This window comes from Camellia sinensis, chromosome 3 (assembly GCF_055761805.1).
Source record: "Camellia sinensis isolate YWXY chromosome 3, ASM5576180v1, whole genome shotgun sequence".
Classification (NCBI taxonomy): domain Eukaryota; kingdom Viridiplantae; phylum Streptophyta; class Magnoliopsida; order Ericales; family Theaceae; genus Camellia; species Camellia sinensis.
The window spans coordinates 195,856,320-195,872,404 of NC_138963.1; the positions used below are offsets into that span (position 1 = coordinate 195,856,320).

Below are 16,085 nucleotides of genomic sequence, written 5' to 3' on the forward strand. Positions count from 1 at the left end.
CGTGGACTAATAAAATATATTTTAGTAGGCCAAATATGCAACATTATTTGACCAAAGCGGGTCTAAAGGCACAGAAAACAAAAAGACGCACGATGGGAGTGTAGTGAATTTTTTTTTTTTTTTTCAAAGAAGGAATAATACCCTTATATAATATAATATTATATATATACAAAAGTATGGTGCGTGGGTGAAACCAGGGTACTGAATAAATTTAATAAAATATTATATAATAATATAACATAATATATATATATATATATAATACATAATAAAGGGAAAGAAAATGGAAAAGGAGTCTAAAATAATTTGGCAAAAACAGGTGTAAGACTAGGATTAAAGTTTATATTCCATCTTTTTACTGAGAATTTTGTGAGATAGCATATTCCTGTTTTCATCATTGAGTAATCAAAAGAAAGCGCCCAAGTCTTAGGGCCGGTCAAAATGGGGTGTCTACAGTTGCCCCTCTTTGACAGAGCTCAAAGTCATTTCATGACGTGAGTGAATGTCAAAGCCCAAAGACGACCCTTTTGACAAGGCCGTAAGACTTGGGCAAGCAAACAAGATGCAATGCAGGTGGTTGAACCCGAAGGTTGCCTACGTATCCTTTTGCAAGGAATCAAACCAGCGTAGTTCAGGGGCAGAATGGAAGTGACATGCTCAAAATGCAGTTTGAAGGTTGGACTTACACGCTTCGCGAAGCCAGTTGTTTGAAAATTCATGATTATGCAATGCAATACAATGCCATGGAGTGATGATAAAGATATGAAGATGACAACAATGAAAAGGCAAGCTTTGTGCAAATGATATGAAACATAACAGGGGGTGCATTGCATTAAATGTGCCACAAGATCACATACAAATGTGTCACAACATGATTTTAACCGAGTAAACTTGCAATCCCAATGCGTTTCACGGGATAGGAGGAATGGCGGTATAACCAACAATCTCATACGGAGAGGAAGAAGGTATTAACCAAGTAGAAAATGACAATGGTGTAACCAACAGGCGTATCTCAACGTATTTTATACGAAGAGAGGGAAGGTTTTAACCAGAGAAAATGACAATGGTGTAACCAACAGGCGTATCTCAACGTATTTTATACGGAGAGAGGAAAGGTTTTAACCAGAGAAAATGACAATGGTGTAACCAACAGGCGTACCTAACCGTATTTTATACGGAGAGGGGGAAGGTTTTAACCAAGTAGAACAACAATGGTGTAACCAACAGGCGTATCTCAACGTATTTTATACGGAGAGAGGGAAGGTTTTAACCAAAGAAAATGATAATGGTGTAACCAACAGGCGTATCTCAACGTATTTTATACGAAGAGAGGGAAGGTTTTAACCAACGAGAATGATAATGGTGTAACCAACAGGCGTACCTATCCGTATTTTATACGGAGAGGGGGAAGGTTTTAACCAAGTAGAAAATGATAATGGTGTAACCAACAGGCGTATCTCAACGTATTTTATACGAAGAGAGGGAAGGTTTTAACCAACGAGAATGATAATGGTGTAACCAACAGGCGTACCTATCCGTATTTTATACGGAGAGGGGGAAGGTTTTAACCAAGTAGAAAATGACAATGGTGTAACCAACAGGCGTATCTCAACGTATTTTATACGAAGAGAGGGAAGGTTTTAACCAACGAGAATGATAATGGTGTAACCAACAGGCGTACCTATCCGTATTTTATACGGAGAGGGGGAAGGTTTTAACCAAGTAGAAAATGATAATGGTGTAACCAACAGGCGTATCTCAACGTATTTTATACGAAGAGAGGGAAGGTTTTAACCAACGAGAATGATAATGGTGTAACCAACAGGCGTACCTATCCGTATTTTATACGGAGAGGGGGAAGGTTTTAACCAAGTAGAAAATGACAATGGTGTAACCAACAGGCGTATCTCAACGTATTTTATACGAAGAGAGGGAAGGTTTTAACCAACGAGAATGATAATGGTGTAACCAACAGGCGTACCTATCCGTATTTTATACGGAGAGGGGGAAGGTTTTAACCATGTAAACATCACGTTTCACGTGAAAGGAGTAAAGGTGGATTCGAAATCCAAACGCGTCTCACGCAAGTGGAAGAAGGTATGGTAGAATGACAAGGGGTAACCTCTACATGTAGAAGCCACCGATGCTGCTTTTCTTCCTGATCATATTCACAACTTTCCCTATTCTCCAATGGGGTGACAGACTAGGTTGGTTCAGTATCCAGAATTGAGGCGCATACATGCTGCCTCAACCTATGGGGCTGCCATACAGATTTCAAGCCGGGGATACACCCCTGGGTATTTAAACCAGACTTTAGTCTCGGAAATTCCAAACCTTTTGCGTTCTAGGCATCGCCATTCGAACTCTAGTTTCCACCGTCGCAGTTGGTCTCCTAGGAACTCATTGCAATCACAGGCAAGTGGCTATACCAGACCATCTGAAGTCATTCGGGCACGACAAACACCAAAGGAATTGCACCTTTAGAGGATTTAAGGTCTCCTAGACATAGGGAGTGCACAAGATGGTGTGATGCGCAAGATAGCGCGATTAAATTGAAATTGCACAAGACAATGCGAGTGGGGGGTGCACAAGATAGTGCGATGTAGGGATGCACAAGATAGTGTGATTGAATTGGATGCACAAGACAGTGCGATGCCCAAGACAGGGCGATTGAATTTGATGATGCACAAGACAGTGCGATGCCCAAGACAGGGCGATTGAATTTGATGATTTATGTGATAGGTGCATGAAGTGAGATTATTGTGCGATAGATGCACAGAATGAAAGAAGGAATTGTATGTTCGAACCAAATACCATATACATATACCATGTATAGACAAAGTACATACAAATACGACAATATACACAGACATGCATATACGGTATACATATATTCATATACAGACAAAAATACACACAGATATGTACATACGGTATACATATATACATATACAGATATATAAATATACAGATATGTACAGACATATACAAAGACATACGGATATATACATAGATATATACGGTATATGACAGCGTGCGTACGCAAAACACACAAAAAGAAAGGATAAACACAAAATGCATGGATACGGGGGTTCGACCCTCTGATCTTAAGCTTAGTTTCCTAGTCCTCAACCACTGAACCGAACCACTGAACCAAACCACTCTTGTGACAAAATATGCAAACAAATATATATATATATATATATATATGTAGGTATACGAGACATATATATATATATATATATAACCAAAAGAAAACAAAAGAAACATTTGTTATGGGATTCGAACCCCTGACCTCGGGCTCAGCCTTTCATCCTTCAAACATCGAATTAGACCACTAAACCTAAGCCACTCTTGTGACCAAAACGTTCAAACAAATATATATAATACATAGATATACAATACATATACATATATGTATAAATATACAATTCTCCCGCCTCTCTCTCTGTTTTTGTCTCACTCTCTCTTCCGTCATCTTCTTCGAGCGTTGTGTCTGGCACACGATTTCAACAATCGCGGCGCCTGATCGACAGGCTATCCAATCGTGCCCCGATTGTCAATGATCATCTCAGCCTTCTTCCCTCTTTGTCCTCTCCTTCGCTCTCTTCTTAAGTTGAGGCCTGCGAGAGAGAAGCAGAGCCAAAGCCTGCAAACTTTCTCTGCCACCACTTTGCAACCTCTTTCTTTTGCATTACTCTCCTCTGTCATGGCCTCTTCACATGGTTCTCTCACTCTTTTTCCAGACCTGAACGAGTCCACGATAGAGATGACCAATTCTGACTCCCCTGAACCTCAACCACGGGCTCCTCCTCCTTCCCCTGTTTTCAACTTTCCAGCGATGTCAGTTGATCAAATCATGGCGGCACAATCTGACATTGAAGCAAACTCGTATACGCTGAGGTCATGTGTGGAGACCGTGACAGCGGTCTCCAACTTGTCCCGTCGACTGCAGAACAGGATGTGTGAGGTACATCGGTTAAATGCACAACTCTCCCTCCTCCAACGTATGTACAAAGACGCTCGGGTAGAAATTGGTGTGCTGAAAAAGCAGAACAAAGAATTGAAACGACTGACGACCTCCGTGACTCGATTCGGAGTTTCTTCGCACAACCAATTTGATGGCCGGCGAGGAATAATTTCCTTTGGAAGTTCTGCCAAGGCTGAGGCAGAGTCTTCAAAAGCTTCGAAAGAGTAAAAATGAAACAAGGCAGCTGATGGTAAAGTTAGGCAATGAAACTGTGTGCAAATGAAGCCGGTTGTAATCTTCTCTGCCGAGCTGCTGCTGAAAAACTGAGAAAATGCTACTCTCTCTCTCTTTTTGGTTTTTATTTTTTATTTTTTGTTTTTTTGTTTTTGTTTTTGTTTTTGTTTTTGTTTTTTTTTTTTTTTTTTTTTTTTTTTTTTTTTTTTTTTTTTTGGAGTGAGCACTTATAGCTTCAACTCCTTTTTGTACAACTTTGATCGGGGTTGATCCCTGGTATTTAATAAAACAAGTTTGTTCTACAAATCTGGATAGCATGAATGGCACAACACTGAACATAAAAATCATTTTGTTTTAAACTTGAAAATGGTTGCATTTTAGTGAATTCTGAACTGAATATTGAGCCTATCACTGACCAAAACACAAAACACAACTTAATGAAATGAAAATGAAACAAAAACCATCCCAAAACACACCCTTTTGCGCTTGTCGGAGCAAAATGAACGCAAAATAGAGTACACCAGTCGATCGCCCGACGGAAAAGCCTTGTCAGCGACAACTACTGTGCATTTTTCGGTGATTGCTTGATTAAGGTGACGAGAACTCGATAGTGTGGATAAAAGACAGAAAGCCTGACTCAACTGTGCCCCTAGTTCATCACCTTTCCCTTTTTTTTTTTTTTTTTTTTTTCTTTTTTTTTTTTTTTTCTTTTTTTTTTTTTTTTTTTCCTTTTTGCTAAAGCGATTTTGATCAACATGAGAGGTAAATTAGCACACTTGTTCCATTTTCTACCTTGAAATCATATAAGCCAAATTATGAGCACTGAAAATTTTCTCTTTTTGGTCCAAAGAATGGTCTGAGTTTTGAAAAATGGAATAATTTTTGAGAAAATCAGTCAACTTCATTAAAAGTCCTCAAAATCTATTTTTGCAAATGACCACTACTCGATCAACATGAAATCAACCCTTGAGATGTACACTTGAATTCATTTTGTGACTGAAACTCATCTGAAGAAGAAATAGGACAACTGAATCAAATGGGGACGAGCCATTAAATATGGATAGCCGAGCCGAATAAAGATTCACCAATCAAACATGAGTGAGTTGACAAATGATTAAGGCCGAACTTCAAGATGAAGCTACCTACGTATCCCAAAGATAGGAATCAGGCCATCGTAGTTCCGGCTAAGGTTCACTCGGGTATTGACACTCTCCTTTTGTGCTCTAACTTTTGCCAAAGTCGCCCTTTCGGGTTTTCAACCTTGCGAGCTTTTCATCATTTTCATCATTTTTTTTTTTTTTTTTTTTTTTTTTTTTATACTCTAACTTTTGCCTGGGTCGCCCTTTCAGGTTTTCGGCCCAGTGAGCCTCTCAAGGGTAGTACTTCTTCAGCTTGTCCATGTTGATTGGTTGTGAAAACTCCAAACCATCCAAATCCATGAGAATGACTGCTCCTCCCGACCAGATTGATTTAATGATGTAGGGACCCGTCCAATTGGGTCTAAACTTGCCCCTAGGATCGTGAATAGGAGCTCGGTTGTCTTTCAACACTAAGTCCCCTTCCCTCAAATTCCTGGATCTAACCTTTTTGTTGAATGCTCTGGCAATCCTGCGTTGATACCCCTGAATGTGGTATAACGCCTTCAACCTTCGCTCATCAAACAAAAATAGTTCCTCAAATCGGTTCTGTTGCCAATCAGCTTCTGTTATCTGACATTCAGCCATAATCCTTAATGAAGGCACTTCCAACTCAATCGGCAAAACAGCCTCCATTCCATATACCAAAGAGTAAGGGGTTGCCCCTGTAGATGTTCGGATTGATGTCCTGTATCCCCAAAGTGCAAAAGGCAACTTCTCTGGCCAATCTTTATAAGTTTCTACCATCTTACACAGAATGTTCTTGATGTTTTTATTTGCAGCTTCAACGGCTCCATTGGTTTGTGGCCTGTAAGTTGATGACTTGTGAAAAGCCACGTTATACTTCTCAAGTAGAACTGCCACTTCTCCTTTGAAATGTGAGCCATTGTCTGAAATTAATTCGTTTGGCACCCCGTATCTGCAGATAATGTTGTTCTTGATAAATTTGGCCACATGTGATGTTTTCAACACTGAATATGACTGTGCTTCAACCCATTTGGTAAAATAGTCAATGGCGACCAAGATGAACTGATGCCCATTTGAACCTTTCGGTGTGACTGCCCCGATGACATCTATGCCCCAGACTGAGAAAGGCCAAGGCGAAGTCATGTTGTAGAGTTTTGATGGCGGGATGTTCACGCGATTGGCATGGATTTGACATTTGTGGCATCGCCTAACAAAGTTGATGCAATCACTTTCCATGGTTAACCAGTAGTATCCTTGTCTAAGGATTTTTCTAGCTAGCATTATACCGTTCATATGGGCTCCACACTCTCCTCCATGGATGGCCTCCATGATACGTTTTGCCTCTTCTTCTTCTACACATAGCTTGTGCATTCCCAGATGCCCTCTCTTATATAACTTATCTCCACAAATGACAAACTGAGTGGCAAGACGCCGTATCCCCCTTTTGTCTTTGGTGTTTGCCCCTTGTGGATATGTACCGCTTTCCAGAAAATTCCAAATATCAAAGTACCAAGGGTTTTCATCTTGAACTTCTTCCGTTGCGGCTATCATTTCATATGCGGGGGTGTACCTTTGTTCTATAAGGATCGGACGCATCTTGACCCCGACCGGTATATCTATCATTGATGCTAAGGTTGCCAACGCATCAGCAAATCGGTTGTTCTCTCTTACCAAGTGCGTAAAAGTCAGTTTTTCGAACCTCGGGATCAACATGTCCAAGGTTTGATGGTAGACTTTCATTTTTTCCTCTTTAACTTTCCAATCTCCGTTGGCTTGAGAGACGACCAAGTTTGAGTCCCCGATCACATCCAACCTTATTGCCCCTAGTTCCAGGGCTGCTTCCAATCCAGCAATGCATGCCTCATACTCTGCTTGGTTATTAGATACCCTGAATTGGAGTTTGAAAGCTAAGGGGATATGGGAATCATCCGGCGCTATGAGCAACACGCCTATTCCATAGCCAAATTGATTAGACGCTCCATCAAAGTACAACTTCCAAGTGTCTTCTTCTATCTGCATGACCTCTTCATCTGGGAATGAGTACTCCACATCTTCTTCTCCTTCAATTGGGTGATCAGCAAAAAATTCTGCTACAGCTCTTCCTTTGACAGATTTGCGAGTGACATACTTAAGGTCAAATTCAGAAAGCAAGAGTAACCAACGAGCTAGCCTACCGGTAAGAGCTGGTTTCTCAAAGAGATATTTGATGGGGTCTAATCTTGAAACCAGAATTACCGAATGAGCTAACAAGTAGTGTCTCAACTTCTTGGTGGCCCAAACCAAAGCCAAGCAAGCCTTTTCCAAGGAAGTATAGCGGATCTCGTAGTCAAGCATCTTCTTACTCAAGTAGTAGATGGCTTTCTCCACTTTCTCATCTGACTCTTGCGCGAGCATACATCCCATGGTTGATTCAGTCACTGATAAATACAAAATTAGCGGTTTTCCTGGCTCGGGCGGTGATAACACAGGTGGATTCCGCAGATACTGCTTGACTTGCTCAAATGCAAACTGACATCGATTATTCCATTGGAACTTCTTCCCTTTCTTTAGGAGACCAAACAGTGGTTCACAAGTCAGGGTTAGCTTTGAAATAAACCTCCTTATGAATTGCACCTTTCCTAGAAAACCCCGCACCTCTTTTTCAGTCATTGGTGGCGGCATTTCTAAGATGGCCTTAATTTTAGATGGATCAGCTTCGATTCCCCATTGTGTGATCAGAAATCCTAACATCTTACCTGCAGTTACCCCAAAGGTGCATTTTTGTGGATTTAGCCTTAGCTTGTATTCCCTAATTCTCTCAAAGAATTTCTTCAATGCAGTGTAATGGCTTTCCCGATCTTTGGACTTGACAATCATGTCATCTACGTACACCTCAACTTCCTTGTGGATCATATCATGCAAAAGAGTGGTAGCAGCTCTCTGGTAAGTAGCCCCGGCATTCTTCAAACCGAATGGCATAACCCTGTAGCAGTATGTCCCCCATGGTGTGGTAAATGCTGTCTTTTCTCTGTCCTCTGGAGCCATAAGGATTTGGTTATACCCTGAAAAACCATCCATGAATGACAGTAAAGCATGTCCTGCAGTGAAGTCTACCAATTCGTCGATATGTGGCAATGGGAAATCATCTTTTGGGCTAGCCTTATTCAAATCTCGGAAGTCAACACAAACTCGGATTCTGCCGTCTTTCTTCGGAACTGGCACAATATTGGCTAACCAAGTAGGATATTCTGATACTAGCAAAAAACCAGCGTTGATTTGCTTAGTAACCTCTTCTTTAATTTTTAAGGCCCAATCAGGACGAATTCTGCGAAGCTTCTGTTTGACAGGTCGGGCCCCAGGGTCGAGAGGGATCCTATGCTGTACAATCTCAGGGTCAATTCCTGGCATGTCTTCGTAGGACCATGCAAAAACATCTTTGAATTCTGTTAATAAAGCAACTAATTGTTTACGTTCCTCTGAAGACAATGTAGAACCAATTTGAATCAAGCGAGGATCTTTTTCAGTACTCACATTTACAGAAACAATTTCATCCACTAATGGCTTAGCACGCCTTTCTTCCTCCCAGTCGATTAAATTTTTCAAAGCCCGAGGGATTTCTTCCTCTTCGTTTTTATCAAAATTTTGAAAATTTTGGTCAATATTATGAACTATGGGCACAGAAAAGTAAGCGGAAATCACATCTTCATTCAAAGCCTCGGGCTCACAAGTTGCAACAGACTCAAAGGAGAAAGAAAAAGAAGACTCAGACATTTTAGACAAACTTAAATCTGCTTCTAACCCCACAGGCCCACCAAACTCAGACTCAACAGCCAATTCAGAACTCTCAATACAACTCTTTTCAAAATGCCAATTTATTTGTGAGCCATTCACCGCATCCATGATGAAGCTTGAACAGTCAGCAGGTACCTCTTCCCCGATCACGGCAATGGTCATATCCCCCAAATTCATTGGTTCAGCGTTAGTATGTGATTCTATCAGTAAGTCAGCCAGTGTTAGACCCAGAACTTCCTCTGTGCTGCTTTCGGAGCTGGCTTCTCTATCTTGTCTGATGTCGATACTAGGATCTACCCCTTCCTCATCACTGTCAGAAAGCTGATGATCGAAGAAGATCTCAAACCCAGGGTATCTCTTTTTCTCCACTTGATCAATCCAGGGCTCAGGGAAACCACAGAAAGGGAAGTCTTCTCCTTGGCGGACAAAGCGTCCGTTCAAGGTCCCACGAATTGGCTTATGAACTAACTCAAACTGCTGCCCGGTTCTCTTGGCCTTGATCCTCTCCCTGATCTCTTCAGTTTTCCTTTTCCAGTCATCAACTGTGGGTGCATACCCCAGTCCGAATGCATGTGGGTTATGAGGTACTTCACTGGCTGTAGTAATACTTTTCCTGCCACTTTGTCCCAATCCCATCCCTGGAATGTGACCTAGTTTACTCATGAAATAGATTGATTGGGCACTGACGTATACACCTTCATCTTCTGCCATGAGCGTTTGAACTAGCTGGGCCTCTGCCAATGTAAAACCTGATAGGAATACATCTTCTTCCCCATGCTGTATTTCTAGCAGTGGTGTTGTGACTTCTGGGGGAGGATGAATGGATGAATTTCCGAAGACAGTGGCAATTCCTCCGCCGTATGGGTACTTTACCAATTGATGTAATGTGGATGATACAGCTTTTATCTGATGAAGCCAGGGCCTTCCCAATAGCAAGTTGAATGTTGCGGGAACATCCATGACATGAAATTCAGCTTCGTGCTCAGATGGACCCACTGCTATTTGTACCTTGATTGTCCCCATCACTTCCCGACTAGTATTATCATAGGCCCGGATCAATTGAGTAGTGGGCGTGAAATCTGCCGGCTTTAGCCCGATTGCATAAGCAGTGCGTGTAGGGCAAACATTGATAGCTGATCCGGTGTCAATCAGAACAATCGGTATCCATTTCTTTCTGCATTCCAGTGATACGTACAGAGGCTTATTATGTCCCGATCCTTCTTGTGGCAACTCTTTGTCAGCAAAAGTTATTGCTGGGATTGTTTCTCTCGGGCTGATTAATGACACTAATTGCTCAGGAGTGGTGTCAATTGACAGCTTAGCCTTGCTCAACATTGACAACATTGCCTGCCGATGTTCTCGAGAAGCCATGAGAAGACCCCAAATAGAAATGTTTGCTTGGATCTTTTTCAGTTGTTTTAGAACCAGGTCTTCTTCTACCTCTTTCTCTTTTTCTTTCTCTACCTCTTTATCTTTGCCAGAGGGTTCTCCTTGGTCTAGATGTGGAGGCTTGAAGTAGCGCCCACTCCTAGTCAAATGATCAATTTCGTCTGCATACCAAGTCTCATCCGGCGCATGGTTTACCCATTCATCATCAGTATGGGCCAGCTGTAGGTCATTATCATCCCACCATTCGCCTTCGTTGACTGAAAGGCAATTATCTAGCGCTGCTTGAATCATCCCAACAGTATGCTCTAACTGGCTTTCTGGTTCTTCTTCTCTTCCTTTGGACCTCTCTCCTTTACCACATTTAACAGGTTTCCCGAAATCAAGTCTTTTTCTTTCAGTTTCCTCAGCAGAAGTTTCATCATTGTTTGACCAACTGTGACTGTAATTCTCCGGTTCCCACCATGCCCTCTGCACATTCTCAAGATCTAATTCTTCGAAGAAATGAAGATTAGCCAAGTCCTCCTCTGGGTCGGCCAAATCATCCAACCCCTTTTCAAGTACATCATCTCTGACAACATTGATAGAAAATGAGTCAGGCAGATCAACCTCAAGCTTTAGTTGACCATCGGGAATAATATACCGGCTAGGATCATACTTTTTCTCTGATAGTTTGCCAGCCTCAAGCATAGGTACTACCACCATAGGGTTTTTGGGTTTTGGCTGGGTTGGAGGTGCATCCATCATGCATAACTCAATGCCTTCAGGAATATATACCTCAGGTTTTGGTAAATGAGTAGGTGTGATATAGATACTGGGGTTGAAGGTGGATGAAAGTGTATGGATGAGGTTAAGATGAGGAGGTGATGGAACTCTGTCATGGGGTGGCAACGGGTTGGTAGTGACGTTGGGTTTTGGCGGTTGTGGGGGAGCTATGACTTTATTGTCTATGAGATCTTGGATCTTATGTTGGAGACGAAAGCAACGATCCGTGTCATGTCCTGGTTGTTGGTGGAAAGCACAGTGTTTGGTAGGGTCATGTTTGGCTGGGAGAGGTTCGGGAAGAGGTCGGGGGTCCAAAGGTGTCAAGTACCCTCTTTTTATCAAGATGTTCATTGCTTTAGAGAGTGACATATAGAGAGGAGTGAATGTTCTACTTGGAGCTCGGGTTGTGTTTTGTAGGCCAGCATGAGCAAATGGATCGGCTATTTTAGTGGTGGTAGTAACCAAGTTGATTTCAGAGGGTTTCACAGCTGTGCTACCACTGGTGGTAGTATTGGAACTGCGACCAAAAGGTTTCCGAACAGGTTCCTTATCATCGATAATTCCCTGTTTGATGGCATCCTCTATCTGAACCCCTATCTCTTTTAAGTCATTAAAAGTGAAGAGCGGGAGGACTATCATTTTTTGTAACATCTTTCCATGTAGATTTCTGACTATCATACGAATTTGGTCCTTTTCAAGTGGTCTGTTGGTCATCATTGCTGCTTTTGCCCTCCATCTGGTGACAAAGGTCATGAAACTTTCATTGGGCTCTTGACGGGTGGCTTCTAATTCCCGAGTAGTCACTTCAATCTGGGTGTTATAAGCATACTGGGTGATAAAGGCCCCGGCTAACTCTTCCCAACTTTGTTTTACCGAGTCCTCTAACTTGGCGTACCAGTTGGCAGCCACTCCTGACAAAGTTCGTCCGAATAAAGAGAGCTTTTGCGGACGAGTCAGACCCATAGGCTTTAAGACATCAGAGAATAGGCGAATGTGCACCATTGGGTCACCGGAGCCATCAAACCTATCAATGTGTGGCATTTTAAACCGTTCTGGCAACTTCACAGCTGTCTCAGTGTATCCGTCTTCGATGTCTGGGATTGAATTGACTCCTTGTGCCTTTTTGAAAAGTTTTTCCAACTTAGCCAGCTTCAACATAGTTGAGTCAGACTCAGGTGCTTCAGAGGGATGGAGCCCTCCCACTGGTTGTGGAAGAGGAAATGATCCTCCTGAAGTTTGTGCAGGAACCCTCAGATCTTCTGGCGAATTAGGTTCGGGAAACTCGTCAACCGGTGGAGGTGGAGGTGGAACTGGCTGAGTCACCGGAGGTGGTTGAGTAATGGATGCCCCAGATGCGCGTTGCAGTTCAGCAAGAGTATTGCCTTGAGCAGCAAGAGTAGTGCCTTGGGCAGAAACCGTAGTGGCAACAATATCCATGCTCCGTTGAAGGCCCAGTAGTATGTCTGCTATATTTTCTGGAATCTGAGCCATCACTGATTCTGGTGAGTTAAGTGGTGATAATCTAGCAGGTGAAGAAGGGGTATTCTGGACAGTTGATGAAGCTTTTGCTTTTCTTCGTGTAACCGGTGGCAAAGAAACTAACACTGGCTGACCCTGAACCAAATCTGTACTTTTGCAAAGTCTACCAACGCGGGTCCACAGAACTTGGGGGATATTAGACCTTTCGGAAGCTATAGTGCTCGACTACCTTGCTGAAACAAAATGGGACCCCCAATCAGAATTTCATCAGCATCCCAGCTCAACTGATTACTGCTAACTCATGTTGAAAAAAAAACTGAACTCAACCACACAAGCTGAAATGACTGAACCATTCATCTGAATCTAAGAATCCCCATACATTGCGCATAACACATAGCATGAAAGAGAACAAACACCCCTATGGGGGCTAGGGTTACCCTGTCCTAACTTTGAAATGATCTAGGGTTTCACTATTCAAACAAGCGGCATCATACATCCTAGAAATGGGAGAGCATCCTGTCCTAATTTTGGAAGGTACTATAGCTCATTATATGCACAAGGTTGGCTCTACTCTAGGGGTTGAAGTCAAGGTGACGTTACCAAAGAGTCCTTCGGGTCATAACCAATAAAGATCCCAGGAAATCAGAAGAGTCAAATAGCCTCTCTTCGTAGTCTGAGAACCTTAGATAGCAAAGCTAGATAGCAGGGCTACATAGCAAAGCTACCCTTTTGACAAATCTCAAAAGGTTACAACACAAGGCCTCTAAAGTATCGTAAAAATAGGTGTAGTGTCACAAAAAGCTTACCTGTGCTCCCACCAGTATCTGGGTAACACAAGGACTTGAAGTGCACCAATGATGGCAATGCAATGAACATATAATTGAAAATAAAGGTCATATCATGGAGTTCGAGTCAAGGTTTCATAAAATCCCCAGCAGAGTCGCCAGAAACTGTAACATGCCCGGGAGGTGCCCGCGCGCGTTAAACAGTTCGGACTCCCGAGATCTCTTTGATCTAGTCTCACGAGTGCAATGTGAAACATAGATGAGAGTCCAGATTTGGCAACTTTTATTGAAAATCCATTTTATTGCAATTTTGTCAAAAATGGACTGCGTCATCAGATCTCAGAGTCGCCACCTAATATTTATTTTGGGAAAATTAGGAAACCCATGACTCGTGCCAAGGCCACTGTTCGTCGTTACCAAGGATGCTTGGCTCGGAACCTTAGGTATGAGAGGAGAAGGTCAATAATGAGCACCCCCGCCCACCCGATCAAAGATCGGCCTTTACTAACCATGATATGAATTTTATTTTATTTATATGTTCATGTTCTGATTAGTTAATAAATCCTAAAATTTACTATGTGAAGCATACAAGTATAGACTATGCCATTCATTTTGGAACAATTTGATATCATGCATTTTGAAAGAGTTTTGACGATGTACAACCCAAATAAATTGAGTTTACAAGCATGAAAAATCAACATCATTCCAAATTAAGCGACACAACCTCCATCCACTGGCATTCATACAATTATATCACATAAGCAAATAGCCACATGGTAGGATGCTTAAACGTAGTAAGAAAAACATACACAAACGGGATGCTAAAGCATAAAAACTTACATGTTTGACGACCCGCGAACAAGCTACAAAACAAAGTTAGTAAAACATGCATGATCTTATATACAAAATCCTAATGCAATTCACTCATGAGATGCAACTAAAGATTCAGCCTCTAAAATATGATATGTGAATCATCTCAAGAACATGAGGTAGCGCACATAATCACATAGGAATTGATTAAATCCACAAATGCAAACTTAGCCGAATCAAGATGCATAAAACATGGATGCGAAGCATAACTATGATGAAAAATAAATATGATGTTTATGTACAAATAAAGAAAGCAAGTAAAAGAACGGGATAGAAAGAAGCGGGGCGGGGAATTATTACAACGCTCTGAATAAATTATTACAAACCAGATAAGAGAGAGAGAAAGGAATATTACAACAAAATAAAAACCTCACAAACTCTCAAAAATAAAATAAAATAAAATAAAGAAACTTTATGTGCGCCGGAAAATATTTTGCTTGACGTAGGAAGACTGCTCCGTTCTGTTCGGGAAAACTTATTTTTGCGGGAGCACTATTCATCCCGAGATACTATTCACTGCCGGAAGTTACTATTCATCACGATAATTACTATTCACCTTTCTTGATCGTTATTCATCTTACCAGGCATTTTTTTCATCCGCTGTTACTATTCATCGCCGGAGGTACTATTCATCGCCGGAGGTACTATTCATCGTCGGGGTTACTATTCACCGCCGGAAGTTACTATTTACCGTCGGAGGTTACTATTCACCACCGATCACTATTCATTTGGCGGGGTCACATCTTTTAACAAATTAGGTGGTTCGACCAACCATTTAAAGTGATAAAATTACAACAATTTATAAATAGTAAACTACAACATTTTATGTAAATTACAACAGTTTATATACAACCGTAAATTACAGCAGATAAAGTAATAAAATTAGGTGGTTCAACCGACCATTTAAGGCGATAAAATTACAACAATTTATAAATAGTAAACTACAACATTTTATGTAAATTACAGCAGTTTATATACAACCGTAAATTACAGCAGATAAAGTAGTAAAATTAGGTGGTTCAACCGACCATTTAAAGCGAAAAAAAAAATATTATGAAAAACAATAAATAAAGTACTTAAACAAATTATATCACATTTTGAAATTAAATGAAAGTTTGCAAAAACTCACCTTTCGGGGACATGATGAATTTTCTGATTCACAAACTTTCTTTTGATTACCCTCAAGTCTGTGGAATGTGTTCTCAATTCTCAGTTAAAATTTGGAATTACAACTTTAACAGTTCCTTCTTTCTGATTCTTTTTCTCTCAATATTCCCTCGCACCAATCCCCATTTTTTTTATTCTCTCTCCCAATTTTTTGACTCTCCTGATTTCTCCCCTGCCCAAAAATCCTCTCTTCTTTCTCTGATCTTCCCCCTTTTATAGAAAATAATTGTCAGAAAAGGACAAAAGAAGAAACGGTGGTAGGAGTTGATTTCAAAAGATGCACAGTGATTTTACTGTGAAATGCACAGTAAAATTACTATGCACTTTACAATATAATAATATATAAAAGAGATTATTAGCATAAATACATGTACAAATACCCAGAAAAATATATAAAAACACACAAATACGTAAAATTAAAATACGTGGACTAATAAAATATATTTTAGTAGGCCAAATATGCAACATTATTTGACCAAAGCGGGTCTAAAGGCACAGAAAACAAAAAGACGCACGATGGGAGTGTAGTGAATTTTTTTTTTTTTTTTCAAAGAA

At 41.0% G+C, this 16,085-nt stretch overlaps 1 protein-coding gene across 1 annotated transcript; it reads right to left on the reverse strand.

Annotated features, from left to right (window-relative positions):
* Positions 1 to 5,163: 5,163 nt before the first annotated feature.
* LOC145822143 (uncharacterized) lies at positions 5,164 to 12,720 on the reverse strand. The gene is made up of 6 exons (XM_082918741.1): positions 9,528 to 12,720; positions 9,012 to 9,446; positions 8,269 to 8,540; positions 7,195 to 7,434; positions 5,788 to 5,913; positions 5,164 to 5,211 (listed from the first exon to the last, which is right to left on the reverse strand). Exons 1-6 carry the CDS (start codon positions 12,718 to 12,720, stop codon positions 5,164 to 5,166), a joined length of 4,314 nt encoding a protein of 1,437 aa, XP_082774867.1.
* Between the last annotated feature and the right edge of the window lie 3,365 nt (positions 12,721 to 16,085).